The sequence below is a fragment of the Melospiza georgiana genome, chromosome 33 (assembly GCF_028018845.1).
Source record: "Melospiza georgiana isolate bMelGeo1 chromosome 33, bMelGeo1.pri, whole genome shotgun sequence".
In the NCBI taxonomy this organism is placed as follows: Eukaryota; Metazoa; Chordata; class Aves; order Passeriformes; family Passerellidae; genus Melospiza; species Melospiza georgiana.
This window is the reverse complement of record NC_080462.1, coordinates 864,907-878,438: the sequence shown is the minus strand read 5'-3', so window position 1 is coordinate 878,438 and position 13,532 is coordinate 864,907. Positions and strand designations below refer to the sequence as shown.

Below are 13,532 nucleotides of genomic sequence, written 5' to 3'. Positions count from 1 at the left end.
GGGGGTACAGACACATTTGGGGGGTACAGACAGATTTGGGGATACAGACAGATTTTGGGGTACAGACATACTTGGGGGGGATACAAGCAGGTTTGGGGGGTCCTGACAGATTTGAGGGGGTACAGAGAGATTTGGGGGGGTACAAGCAGATTTGGGGGGGGTAGAGGCAAATTTGGGGGGTAGAGGCAGATTTGGGGGGGGGCGCAGGACGTTTTGGAGGGTCCAGACAGATTTGAGGGGTACAGGCAGATTTTGGGGGGTACAGGCAGATTTGTAGGGGTACAGACAGATTTTTGGGGGTACAGACAGATTTGGGGGGTACAGACAGATTTGGGGGTGCAGCACATGTGGCGTGCAGACAGATTCGGGGGGATACAGGCAGATTTGGGGGTTATGGGCAGATTTGGGGGTGCAGACAGCTTTGGGGGGGATGCTGGCGATCAGGGGGCACAGGGTACGGATCTCGGGGGGGATTTTGGGGGGCACGCACAGAGCTCCAGCCAGCACCTACACCCCCAAACCGGGGCGGGGGGCTCGGCCTGGGCTCTCCCCCCTGCTCAGGTGAGCGCGGAGCCCCCCAAAGCGGGGCCGGGGCCGAACGGGGGTGGGACCAGCCCGGCCATAAAACGGCGCGGGCGGGACGGCACGGACGGACAGACAGACAGACGGAGCGAGCGAGCGGCCGTGCCGGTACCGAGGGAGCCCTCGGAGCGCTCATTCCCCTCCCTGTGCCCACCCTGTGCCCACCCTGTGCCCACCCTGTGCCCCCCAAGCTTGGCAGCCGCGATGCCCAACTTCTCCGGCAACTGGAAGATGAAGAGCTCGGAGAACTTCGAGGAGCTGCTGAAGGCTCTGGGTGAGTGGAACCCCCAATCCTCGGGGCTTATTTAGGGCTGAGCTCCGGGGGGTTCCCCCCATTTCCCCCATTTTCCCCTCATTTCCCCATTTCCCCCCATTTCCCCCATTTTCCCCCCCATTTCCCCCCATTTTCCCCCCATTTCCCCCCCCATTTTCCCCACTTTCCCCCATTTCCCCCCCATTTCCCCCCATTTCCTCCATTTCCCCCATTTTCCCCCCATTTCCCCCCATTTTCCCCCATTTTCCCCCATTTTCCCCCCATTTTCTCCCCTTTCCCCCCCATTTTCTCCTCATTTCCCCCCATTTTTCCCCCATTTTCCCCCCATTTCCCCCCATTTTCGCCCCATTTTCGCCTCATTTTCCCCCCATTTTCGCCCCATTTTCCCCCCATTTTCCCCCATTTCCCCCCCATTCCCCCCGTTTTTCCCCATTCCCCCCCACTCCCCCCCATTTTCCCCATCTTCCCCCATTTCCCCCATTTCCCCCCATTTTTCCCCCATTTCCCCCCATTTCCTCCCCATTTTCCCCCCATTTTCCCCCCCCATTTCCCCCCCCTTTTCCCCCCTTTTCCCCCCATTTCCCCCCATTTTCCCCCATTTTCCCCCATTTTCCCCCCTTTTTCCCAATTTTCCCCATCTCCAAACCCTTTTCGCAGCCCGGCGGTGCCCGGAGCCGCCGTGTGCCGCGGGGATCCCTTTTGCTCCCCCGTTTTCCCCAAGCTCTGACGCTCGGGTGCCCGCTGAGGAGTCACGGGCACCACCCCGAGGGATTCCCCCCCCTCACCCCTTTCCTGCCTCAGTTTCCCCACCTTGGTGCTCCCCCCACCCCAAAATCTCACCTGTGCTCCCCCCCATTTTGTGGACAACCAAGCAGGACCCGTTTTGTGGGGGTTTTGTGAGGATTTTGTGGGGTTTTTGGGGTCCCACTCTCTCTTTTCTCATCGCAGAGCCGAGTGTGGGTGGGGAGAGCCAGAACTCACTTTGGGGGCTGGAATTTTTGGGGGGGTCCCCGGGGGTTTTGAGCACGATCAAATCCATCTCCCCCCTCCTCCTCCTCCTCCTCCTCCTGACCCCGCTCCTCGCCAGCCCCGGAGCAGAAATATTTTCCAGGTTAGGGGATACGGAACGAATATTTCAGGATAATTATCACTTTCTTGGGTTTCACTCCCGATCCACCCCCCCCACGGCTCTGCCCCCTGGCCCCGCTGATGGAACCGGCTCGGGGGAAACCTCGGCAGGAAAATAAATCTGCCAAAAAAAAAAAAAAAACCAAAAAATAAAAACCTCACCCGGAACCCTCCTGCTTTCCCACGGCGCAAATAGGGGCTCCCATTGGGGTGCAGGCAGATTTGGGGCGGGGTAGAGGCAGATTTGGAGGGGGTACAGGCAGATTTGGGGGGGGTAGAGGCAGATTTGGGGGGGTAGAGGCAGATTTGGGGGGGTAGAGGCAGATTTAGGGGGGGTAGAGGCAGATTTGGGGTGATAAAGGCAGATTTAGGGGGGTAGAGGCAGATTTGGGGGGGGTACAGGAAGATTTAGGGGGGCACAGGCAGATTTGTGGGGGTAGAGGCAGATTTAGGGGGGGTAGAGGCAGATTTAGGGGGGGTAGAGGCAGATTTGGAGGGGTACAGGCAGATTTGGGGTGATAAAGGCAGATTTGGGGGGAATAAAGGCAGATTTGAGAAGGTACAGACAGATTTGGTGGGGTAGAGGCAGATTTAGGGGGGCACAGGCAGATTTGGGGGGGGGTAGAAGCAGATTTGGAGGGGGTACAGACAGATTTGGGGGGTACAGACAGATTTGGGGGGGGTACAGGCAGATTTGGGGGGGGTGCAGACAGATTTAGGGAGGATACAGGCAAATTTCGGGAGGATAAAGGCAGATTTGGGGGGTACAGGCAGATTTGGGGGGGGTGCAGACAGATTTAGGGAGGATACAGGCAAATTTTGGGAGGATAAAGGCAGATTTGGGGGGGATAGAGGCAGATTTACGGGGGGTACAGACAGATTTGGGGGGGTACAGACAGATTTGGGGGGGTACAGACCCCAGCCGCCCCCCCAGCCGTGCTTTTGCTCCCTTTGGGGGCTGTTTGTGCCCCCCCAGCCCCATCCCCATCATTTTGGGGGGGCCGTGTTTGGGGTCTCCGCTGTGAACCCACCCTGGGGGTGTTGTGGGGGGATGATTTGTCCCATCCCATTTTGGGGGGGTCCAGCTCCCTCACCCCCCCCCTTTGTGCGGGGAGCCTCTCAGGGAGGTGACACGGGAACAATGTCCCCAAAGAGCCCCCTGGTGACAGCAGGGCCGTGATGGATGAGCGGGGACAAAGGCGCAGCTGCCGAGGGGGGGTGGCGGGAGCCCCGGGGGGGTGACACGGGTCACACCGAGCGCAGGGGCCCCTGTCCCCGCTGTCACCCCCGGTGCCTTCCCCGGGGCGCCCCCTCGGCAGGTAACGAGAGCCAGATGTGGCCAGATGTGAGGGGGGGGGCTCGGCTGTGCCTCCCCTCCCTCCTTGGGCTGCCTGGAGCCACCTGCGGCCCTCGCTGTGCCCTCGCTGTGCCCTCGCTGTGCCCTCGCTGTGCCCTGGGGAGGTGACACTGCAGAGTGCGGGGCTGACCCACGGGCACCAGGTGCTGCTGTGCCCGCCGGGGTCACTGGGCACGATCGGTGCCACTCCCCGGGTAACTGGGCGCTCTCGGTGCCGCCGTGCCCTCCCCCTGGGTCACTGGGTACCACCGTGTCCCCCTTGGTCACCGGGCACTGTCAGTGGCACCGCATCCCCTGATCAGCGGGCACCACCGTGTTCCCCTGGTCACCGGGCACCACCATGTTCCCCTGGTCACTGGGCACCACTGTGTTCCCCTCAGGTCACTGGGCACCACCGTGTTCCCCTGGTCACTGGGCACCACCATGTCCCCCTCGGGTCACCGGGCACCACCGTGTTCCCCTGGTCACTGGGCACCACTGTGTTCCCCTCGGGTCACTGGGCACCACTGTGTTCCCCTCGGGTCACTGGGCACTGTCAGTGGCACCGCATCCCCTGATCAGCGGGCACCACCGTGTTCCCCTCAGGTCACTGGGCACCACTGTGTTCCCCTGGTCACTGGGCACCACTGCTCCCCTTGGGTCACTGGGCACTGCTCAGTGCCACCACTCTCCTTGGCTCACCGGGCACCACCATGCCTCCCCCGGGTCACTGGGCACACTCGGTGACTCTTGGTCACTGCGCACCAGCCTGCCCTCCAGGTCACTGGGCACGCTCGGTGCCACCCCTCGCGCTTCCCCCGGGTGACCGTGCCCTCTCAGTGCCACCGTGCCCCCTCAGTCACTGTGCCCTCTCGGTGGCACCGTGCTCCCTCAGTCACTGTGACCTCTTGGTGCCACCATGCCCCCTCAGTCACCATGCCCTCTCGGTGGCACCGTGACCCCGGGTGACTGTGCCCCCGGTCACCGTGCCCTCTTGGTGTCACGGTGCCCCCGGTCATTGTGCCCTCTCAGTGGCACTGTGCCCCCGGGTGACTGTGCCCCTGGTCACCGTGCCCTCTCGGTGCCACCCCACAGGTGACCGTGCCCTCTTGGTGGCACCATGCCCCCTGGTCACTGTGCCCTCTTGGTGTCACCGTGCCCCCTTGGTGTCACCATGCCCTTGGTCACTGTGCCCTCTCGGTGTCACTGTGCCCTCTCAGTGTCACCGTGCCCCCTCAGTCACCGTGCCCTCTCGGTGCCACCCCACGGGTGACTGTGCCCTCTCAGTGTCACCATGCCCCTGGGTCACCGTGCCCTCTCGGTGTCACCGTGCCCCTGGTCACCGTGCCCTCTCAGTGTCACCGTGCCCTCTCAGTGTCACCATGCCCCTGGTCACTGTGCCCTCTCAGTGTCACCGTGCCCACTCAGTCACCGTGCCCCCTCGGTGTCACCGTGCCCCCAGGCGTGAACGTGATGCTGAGGAAGATCGCGGTGGCGGCGGCGGCCAAGCCGGCGGTGGAGATCCGGCAGGACGGGGACGGCGAGAGCTTCTACATCCGCACGTCCACCCCCGTGCGCACCACCGAGATCCGCTTCAGGGTCGGGGAGGAGTTCGAGGAGCAGACGGTGGATGGGCGGCCCTGCAAGGTGGGGCTGGCACGGGGGCACAGCGGGCAGAGGGGGAAAGTGTGAGTGGGTGTGAGCATGAGTGTGAGAGTGAGAGTGGGAGAGTGGGAGAGTGGGTGTGAGCATGGGTGTGAGAGGGTGAAAGTGTGTGTGTGAGTGTGAGAGTGTGTATGAGTGTGTGAGAGTGAGTGCAGGTGTGTGAGAGTGGGAGACAGTGTGTGAGTGTGAGATTGTGTCACTGTGTGTGAGAGAGTGAAAGTGTGTGTGAGTGTGAGAGTGTATATGAGTGTGTGAGAGTGTGTGAGAGTGGGAGACAGTGTGTGAGTGTGAGATTGTGTCACTGTGAGAGTGTGAAAGTGTGTGTGTGAGTGTGAGAGTGAGTGTGTGAGTGTGAGAGTGAAAGTATGTGTGTGAGTGTGAGAGTGTGTGAGAGTGAGAGTGGGAGACAGTGTGTGAGTGTGAGATTTTGTGATGTGTCACTGTGAGAGTGAGTGTGAGAGTGTGAGCGAGAGTGAGTGTGAGAGCAGGTGTGAGAGTGAGAGTGTGAAAGTGTGTGTGAGTGTGAGAGTGTGTGAGAGTGTGAGAGTGAGTGCAGGTGTGTGAGAATGTGTGAGAGTGAGAGTGGGAGACAGTGTGAGAGTGTGTGATGTGTCACTGGGTGAGTGAGAGTGAGTGTGAGAGTGTGAGTGTGTGCATGAGAGAGTGTGAAAGTGTGTGTGAGTGTGAGAGTGTGTATGAGTGTGTGAGAGTGAGTGCAGGTGTGTGAGAGTGGGAGACAGTGTGAGTGTGAGATTGTGTCACTGTGAGAGTGAGTGTGTGAGTGTGAAAGTGTGTGTGTGAGTGTGAGAGTGTGTGTGTGAGAGTGAGTGTGTGAAAGTGTGTGTGTGAGTGTGAGAGTGAGTGCAGGTGTGTGAGAGTGGGAGACTGTGAGTGTGAGATTGTGTGATGTGTCACTGTGAGAGTGTGAGTGGCTGTGAGAGAGAGTGAGTGTGAGTGTGAGATTGTGTCACTGTGTGAGTGTGTGTGTGAGTGTGAGAGTGTGTGATGTGTCACTGGGTAAGTGAGAGTGAGTGTGTGAGTGTGAGAGTGTGAGTGTGTGCATGACAGAGTGTGACTGAGAGTGTGAAAGTGTGTGTGTGAGTGTGAGAGTGTGTATGAGTGTGTGAGAGTGAGTGCAGGTGTGTGAGAGTGGGAGACAGTGTGAGTGTGAGATTGTGTCACTGTGTGAGTGAGTGTGTGAGTGTGTGTGTGTGAGAGTGAGTGTGTGAGTGTGAGAGTGTGTGTGTGAGAGTGAGTGTGTGAAAATGTGTGTGTGAGTGTGAGAGTGAGTGCAGGTGTGTGAGAGTGGGAGACTGTGTGAGTGTGAGATTGTGTGATGTGTCACTGTGTGAGTGAGAGTGAGTGTGAGAGTGTGAGTGGCTGTGAGAGTGAGTGAGTGTGAGTGTGTGAGTGTGAGATTGTGTCACTGTGTGAGTGTGTGAGTGTGAGAGTGAAAGTATGTGAGTGAGAGTGGGAGACAGTGTGTGTGTGAGAGTGTGTGATGTGTCACTGGGTGAGTGAGAGTGAGTGTGTGAGAGTGTGTGTGTGAGTGTGAGAGTGTGTGTGTGAGAGTGTGTCAGTGTGGGTGTGTCTGTGAGTGTGAGAGTGTCTCTGTGTGTCTGTGCATGTGTGAGACTGTGTGTGTGAGTGTGAGAGTGAGTGTGTGTCAGTGTGGGTGTGTCAGTGTGGGTGTGTCTGTGAGTGTGAGAGTGTCTCTGTGTGTCTGTGTGTAAGTATGTGTGTGAGACTGTGAGTGTGACTGGGTGTGCATGTGTGAGTGTGGGTGTGACAGAGTGTGACTGTGTGTGATTGTGATTGTGTGTCTGCATGTGTGTGTGGGTGCGTCTGAGTGACTGTGTGTGACTGTGTGTGTGAATCTGAGTGTGTGTGAATGAGGGTGTGTCTGTGTGTGACTGTGTGTGACTGTGTGTGTCAGTGTGTGTGTGAATGAGGGTGTGACTGTGTGTGTCTGTGTGTGTCTGTTGTGTCAGTGTGTGTGTGAATGAGGGTGTGTCTGTGTGTGACTGTGTGTGTCAGTGTGTGTGAATGAGGGTGTGTCTGTGTGTGAATGTGGGTGTGACTGTGTGTGTCTGTGTGTGCCTGTGTATGACTGTGTGTGACTGTGTGTGAGTGTGTGTGTGTCTGTGTGAGTGACTGTGTGTGTCCGTGTGTGTGTGTGTGTGTGTGTGTGTGACTGTGTCTGTCTGTGTGAGTGTGAGAGTTTGTGTGTGTGACTGTGTGTGTGAATGTGACTCTGTGTGTGTGCATGTCAGTGTGTCAGTCTGAGTGTCAGTGTGATTGTGTGACTGTGACTGTGTGTGACTCTGTGTGTGTTAGTGTCAGTGTGACTGTGTCTGTCTGTCTGTCTGTGTGTCTGTCTGTGCACATACTCCCTTCTCCCCGCAGCTGCTTCCCCTGCTCCTGCACCCCAACCTCTCCTTGTGCCCCCCAGCCCTTTCCTGGGTCCCCCAATCCCCTCCTGCACCCCCATCCTGCCCTGGGTCCCCCAACCCCTCATGGTGCCCTCCATCCCCTCCCTGTGCCCCCCAATGCCTTCCCCGTGCCCCCAACCCCGTTCCCTGTGCCATCACCCCCTTGTTGTGCCCCTCAACCCTTCTCTGTGCCCCCAATCCCTCGTTGTACCCCTCAACCTCTCCCCATGCCCCTCAACCCCTTCCTTGTGCCATCAACCCCCTCCCTGTGCCATCATCCCCTCGTTGTGCCCCTCAACCCCTTCCCTGTGCCCCCTAACCCCTATTGTGCCCCCATCCCCTTCCCTGTTCCCCCAACCCTTTCCCTGTGCCCCCAACCCCCCATTGTGCCCCTCATCCCCTTCCCTGTGCCCCCCTCCATGCCATCAACCCCTTTCCTGTGCCATCATCCTCTCGTTGTGCCCCTCAACCCCTTCCATGCCAACCCCTGTTGTGCCCCCAACCCCTGTTGTGCCCCCATCCCCTCTCTGTGCCCCCAATCCCTCATTGTGCCCCTTAACCTCTCCCCATGCCCCCCATCCCCTTCCCTGTGCCATCAACCCCCTCATGGTGCCCCTCATCCCCTCACTGTGCCACTCAACCCTTCCCTGTGCCCCCAACCCCTGTTGTGCCCTCATCTCCTTCCCCGTGCCCCCAACCCCTTCCCTGCCAACCTCTCACTGTGCCCCTCAATTTCTCCCTGTGCCCCCAACCCCTGTTGTGCCCCTCAATCTCTCCCTGTGCCCCCAACCCCCTTTCCTGTGCCAGCATCCCCTCGCTGTGCCCCCAACATCCTCGTGCCCTCCAGCCCCACTTGTGCCCCCAAACCCTCCTTGTGCCCCCATCCCCTCTTTGTGCCCCCAACCCTTTCCCTGCCAACCTCTTCCCTGTGCCCCCAACCTCTCCCTGTGCCTCCAACCCCTTATTGTGCCCCCAACCCCTCATTGTGCCCCCCAACCTCTCCCTGTGCCCCCCAACCTCTCCCTGTGCCCCCCAACCCCTTCCTGTGCCCCCAACCCCTTCCTGTGCCCCCAACCTCTCCCTGTGCCCCCAACCCCGTCCTGTGCCCCCAACCCCTCTTTGTGCCCCCAACCCTTTCCCTGCCAACCTCTTCCCTGTGCCATCAACCTCTCCCTGTGCCCCCAACCCCTTATTGTGCCCCCCAACCCCTCATTGTGCCCCCAACCCCTCATTGTGCCCCCAACCCCTCACTGTGCCCCCAACCCCTCACTGTGCCCCCAACCCCTCTTTGTGCCCCCAACCCTTTCCCTGCCAACCTCTTCCCTGTGCCATCAACCTCTCCCTGTGCCCCTCAGCCCCCCGTTGTGCCCCTCAACCCCTTCCTGTGGCCCCAACCCCTTCCTGTGCCCCTCAACCTCTCCCTGTGCCCCCAACCCCTCCCTGTGCCCCCCAACCCCTTCCTGTGCCCCCAACCCCTCATTGTACCCCTCATTGTGCCCCCATCCCCTCCCTGTACCCCCCTGATGCCCAGTGCCCCCACACCCCCCTGGCACAGGCACAAATGCCCCGTTCTGCCCCCGGGGTGGGCAGGAGGTGCCCGGGGGTGCCCGCACGCCCCCCCAATCGCTGCCCCCCGTGCCCGCAGAGCCTGGCCAGGTGGGAGGATGAGAACAAGAACAAGATGGTGTGCGAGCAGCGCCTGCTCAAGGGAGACGGGCCCAGGACGGGCTGGTCCCGGGAGATGAGCAACGACGGGGAGCTCATCCTGGTGAGGGGAACGGTGGGGAACGACGGGGAACAACGGGGAACAACGGGGAACGACGGGGAACGACGGGGAACAACGGGGAACAACGGGGAACGACGGGGAACGACGGGGAACGACGGGGAACAACGGGGAACAACGGGGCCAAACGGGGCCAAACGGGGCTTGGGGGCAGCGCTGCCTGTTGGGAATTCCTTCGGAGCTGGGATGGGGACAGGAGGGGGAGGATGGGGACAGGAGAGGGGGAAAGGGGACAAGAGGGGATAGATGGGGACAGGAGTGTGTTGGGATGGGGGCAGGAGGGGATGGATGGGACAGGACGGGGGGGGAAAGGGGACAGGAGGGGCAGATGGGGACAAGAGGGCGTGGATGGGACAGGAGGAGCTGGGATGGGGACGGGAAGGGGTGGAAAGGGGACAGGAGGAGGGGAATGGGGCAGGAGGGAGGGAATGGGGACAGGAGAAGGTGGATGGGGACAGAGGGGGGGAAAGGGGACAGGACTGGGTGGATGGGGTCAGGAAGGGGTGGAGGGGGAAAGGAGAGGGCAAATGGGGACAAGAGGGGATAGATGGGGACAGGAGGAGCTGGGATGGGGACAGGAGGGGGGGAAAAGGGGACAGTAGAAGGTGGATGGGGACAGAGGGGGAAAAGGGGACAGGAATGCACTGGGATGGGACAGGAGGGGGGGAATGGGGACAGGACTGGGTGGATGGGGACAGGAAGGGGTGGAGGGGGACAGGAGAGGGGGAAAGGGGACAAGAGGGGATAGATGGGGACAGGAATGTGTTGGGATGGGGGCAGGAGGGGATGGATGGGACAGGAGGGGAGGAATGGGGACAGGAACCCACTGGGATGGGGACAGGAGGGGACAGGAGAGGGTGGATGGGGACAGGAGGGGACAAGAGGGGGCAGATGGGACAGGAGGAGCTGGGATGGGGACAGGAAGGGGTGGAAAGGGGACAGGAGGAGGGAAATGGGGACAGGAGGGGGCAAATGGGATAGGAGGGGGAGAATGGGGACAGGAGGGGCTGGGATGGGGACAGGAGAGGGGGAGAGGGGGAAAGGGGACAGGAGGGGAAGAATGGGGGCAAGAGCAGGGGAAAGGGGACAGGAAGGGCTGAGATGGGGACAGGAGAGGATGGATGGGGACAGGAGCGGGTGGATGGGACAGGAACCCACTGGGATGGGGACAGGAGGGGAGGGATGGGACAGGAAAGGGGAAAGGGGACAAGAGGGGATAGATGGGACAGGAACCCACTGGGATGGGGACAGGGTGGGTGGATGGGGACAGGAATGCACTGGGATGGGGACAGGAGAGGGGGAAAGGGGACAAGAGGGGATAGATGGGGACAGGAATGTGTTGGGATGGGGGCAGGAGGGGCTAGGATGGGGACAGGAACCCACTGGGATGGGGACAGGAGGGGATGGATGGGACAGGAACGCACTGGGATGGGGACAAGAGGGGATAGATGGGGACAGGAATGTGTTGGGATGGGGGCAGGAGGGGATGGATGGGACAGGAAAGGGGGAAAGGGGACAGGAGGGGCAGATGGGGACAAGAGGGGGTGGATGGGACAGGAGGAGCTGGGATGGGGACAGGAAGGGGTGGAAAGGGGACAGGAGGAGGGGAATGGGGACGGGAGGGGGGAATGGGATAGGAGGGGGAGAATGGGGACAGGAGGGGCTGGGATGGGGACAGGAGGGGATGGATGGGGACAGGAGAAGGTGGATGGGGACAGAGGGGGGGAAAGGGGACAGGAACGCACTGGGATGGGACAGGAGGGGATGGATGGGGACAGGAAGGGGTGGAGGGGGACGGGAAAGGGGGAAAGGGGACAAGAGGGGATAGATGGGACAGGAGGGGATGGATGGGACTGGAAAGGGGGAAAGGGGACAGGAGGGGCAGATGGGATAGGAGGGGGAGAATGGGGACAGGAGGGGCTGGGATGGGGACAGGAGAGGGGGAAAGGGGGAAAGGGGACAGGAGGGGAAGAATGGGGGCAAGAGCAGGGGAAAGGGGACAGGAAGGGCTGAGATGGGGACAGGAGAGGATGGATGGGACAGGAACGCACTGGGATGGGGACAGAAGGGGATGGATGGGACAGGAAAGGGGAAAGGGGACAAGAGGGGATAGATGGGACAGGAACCCACTGGGATGGGGACAGGAAGGGGTGGATGGGACAGGAGGAGCTGGGATGGGGACGGGAGAAGGTGGATGGGGACAGAGGGGGGAAAGGGGACAGGAATGCACTGGGATGGGACAGGAGGGGGGGAATGGGGACAGGAAGGGGTGGATGGGGACAGGAAAGGGGGAAAGGGGACAGGAGGGGCTGGGATGGGGACAGGAGGGGATGGGTGGGAACAGGAGAGGGGGAAAGGGGACAAGAGGGGATAGATGGGACAGGAGGGGATAGATGGGGACAGGAATGTGTTGGGATGGGGGCAGGAGGGGGCTGGAATGGGACAGGACGGGGGGGGAAAGGGGACAGGAGGGGCTGGGATGGGGACAGGAGAGGGTGGATGGGGACAGAGGGGGGGAAAGGGGACAGGAATGTGTTGGGATGGGGGCAGGAGGGGATGGATGGGACAGGAAAGGGGGAAAGGGGACAAGAGGGGCAGATGGGGACAAGAGGGGGTGGATGGGACAGGAGGAGCTGGGATGGGGACAGGAGAGGGGGAAAGGGGACAAGAGGGGATAGATGGGACAGGAGGGGATAGATGGGGACAGGAATGTGTTGGGATGGGGACAGGAGGGGATGGATGGGACAGGAAAGGGGGAAAGGGGACAAGAGGGGATAGATGGGACAGGAACCCACTGGGATGGGGACAGGAGGGGAGGGATGGGGACAGGAGAAGGTGGATGGGGACAGAGGGGGGGAAAGGGGACAGGAATGCACTGGGATGGGACAGGAGGGGGGGAATGGGGACAGGACTGGGTGGATGGGGACAGGAAGGGGTGGATGGGGACGGGAAAGGGGGAAAGGGGACAAGAGGGGATAGATGGGGACAGGAACCCACTGGGATGGGGACAGGAGGGGATAGATGGGGACAGGAATGTGTTGAGATGGGGACAGGAGGGGGCTGGAATGGGACAGGACGGGGAGAAAGGGAACAGGAGGGGGTGGATGGGGACAGGAGGGGATGGATGGGGACAGGAATGTGATGGGATGGGGACAGGAGGGGGAGGATGGGGACAGGAGGGGTTGGGATGGGGACAGAGGGGGGGAAAGGGGACGGGAATGCACTGGGATGGGACAGGAGGGGGGGAATGGGGACAGGACTGGGTGGATGGGGACAGGAGGGGTTGGGATGGGGACAGGAGAAGGTGGATGGGGACAGAGGGGGGGAAAGGGGACAGGAATGCACTGGGATGGGACAGGAGGGGGGGGAATGGGGACAGGAGGGGACAGGAATGCACTGGGCTGGGGACAGGAAGGGAAGAATGGGGACAGAACTGGGTGGATGGGGACGGGAAAGGGGGAAAGGGGACAAGAGGGGATAGATGGGACAGGAGGGGATGGATGGGACAGGAAAGGGGGAAAGGGGACAGGAGAGGGCAAATGGGATAGGAGGGGGAGAATGGGGACAGGAGGGGGAGGATGGGGACAGGAGAAGGTGGATGGGGACAGAGGGGGTGAAAGGGGACAGGACTGGGTGGAGGGGGACAGGAGAGGGGGAAAGGGGACAAGAGGGGATAGATGGGGACAGGAATGCGTTGGAATGGGGACACGAGGGGATGGATGGGACAGGAGAAGGGGAAAGGGGACAGGAGGGGGTGGATGGGACAGGAACCCCCTGGGATGGGGACAGGAGGGGACAAGAGGGGGCAGATGGGACAGGAGGAGCTGGGATGGGGACAGGAGGGGGGAATGGGGACAGGAGGAGCTGGGATGGGGACAGGAGGAGGGGAAAGGGGACAGGAGGGGGTAGATGGGACAGGAGGGGGGAAAGGGGACAATGGGGGCAGGAGGGGCTGGATGGGGACAGGATGGGGACACGGGGGGTCCCATCCACACCTGTGACCGCCCCCCTCTCTCCCCGCAGACCATGACGGCCGATGACGTTGTGTGCACCCGGGTGTACATTCGGGAGTGACCCCCCCCCTGCTCAGTGACCCCTCCCCACATCCCCCCTGCCCTCCCTTGCCCCCCACCGCCCCCTGCGCTGCTCCCCCGCCACAGGGCGGGTGTTGCACCCCCGAACCCCCTTTTCTGGGGGCTCACACACACCCGGGTTCCCCTCCCCGTGCAGGGCGGGGCTCTCGGGGCCAGCAGAAGCTCCCGGCCCGTCCTGGCCCCGCTCTGCTGCTCGGGGCTGGCTCGGTGCCGGCTGCGGCGGGGGGTAACGCGGCCC

At 61.3% G+C, this 13,532-nt stretch overlaps 1 protein-coding gene across 1 annotated transcript; it reads left to right on the top strand.

Annotated features, from left to right (window-relative positions):
* Positions 1 to 774: 774 nt before the first annotated feature.
* On the top strand, positions 775 to 13,311 carry CRABP2 (cellular retinoic acid binding protein 2). The gene is made up of 4 exons (XM_058043028.1): positions 775 to 856; positions 4,783 to 4,967; positions 9,063 to 9,185; positions 13,224 to 13,311. Exons 1-4 carry the CDS (start codon positions 787 to 789, stop codon positions 13,272 to 13,274), a joined length of 429 nt encoding a protein of 142 aa, XP_057899011.1. The 5' UTR covers positions 775 to 786; the 3' UTR covers positions 13,275 to 13,311.
* Positions 13,312 to 13,532: the final 221 nt, after the last annotated feature.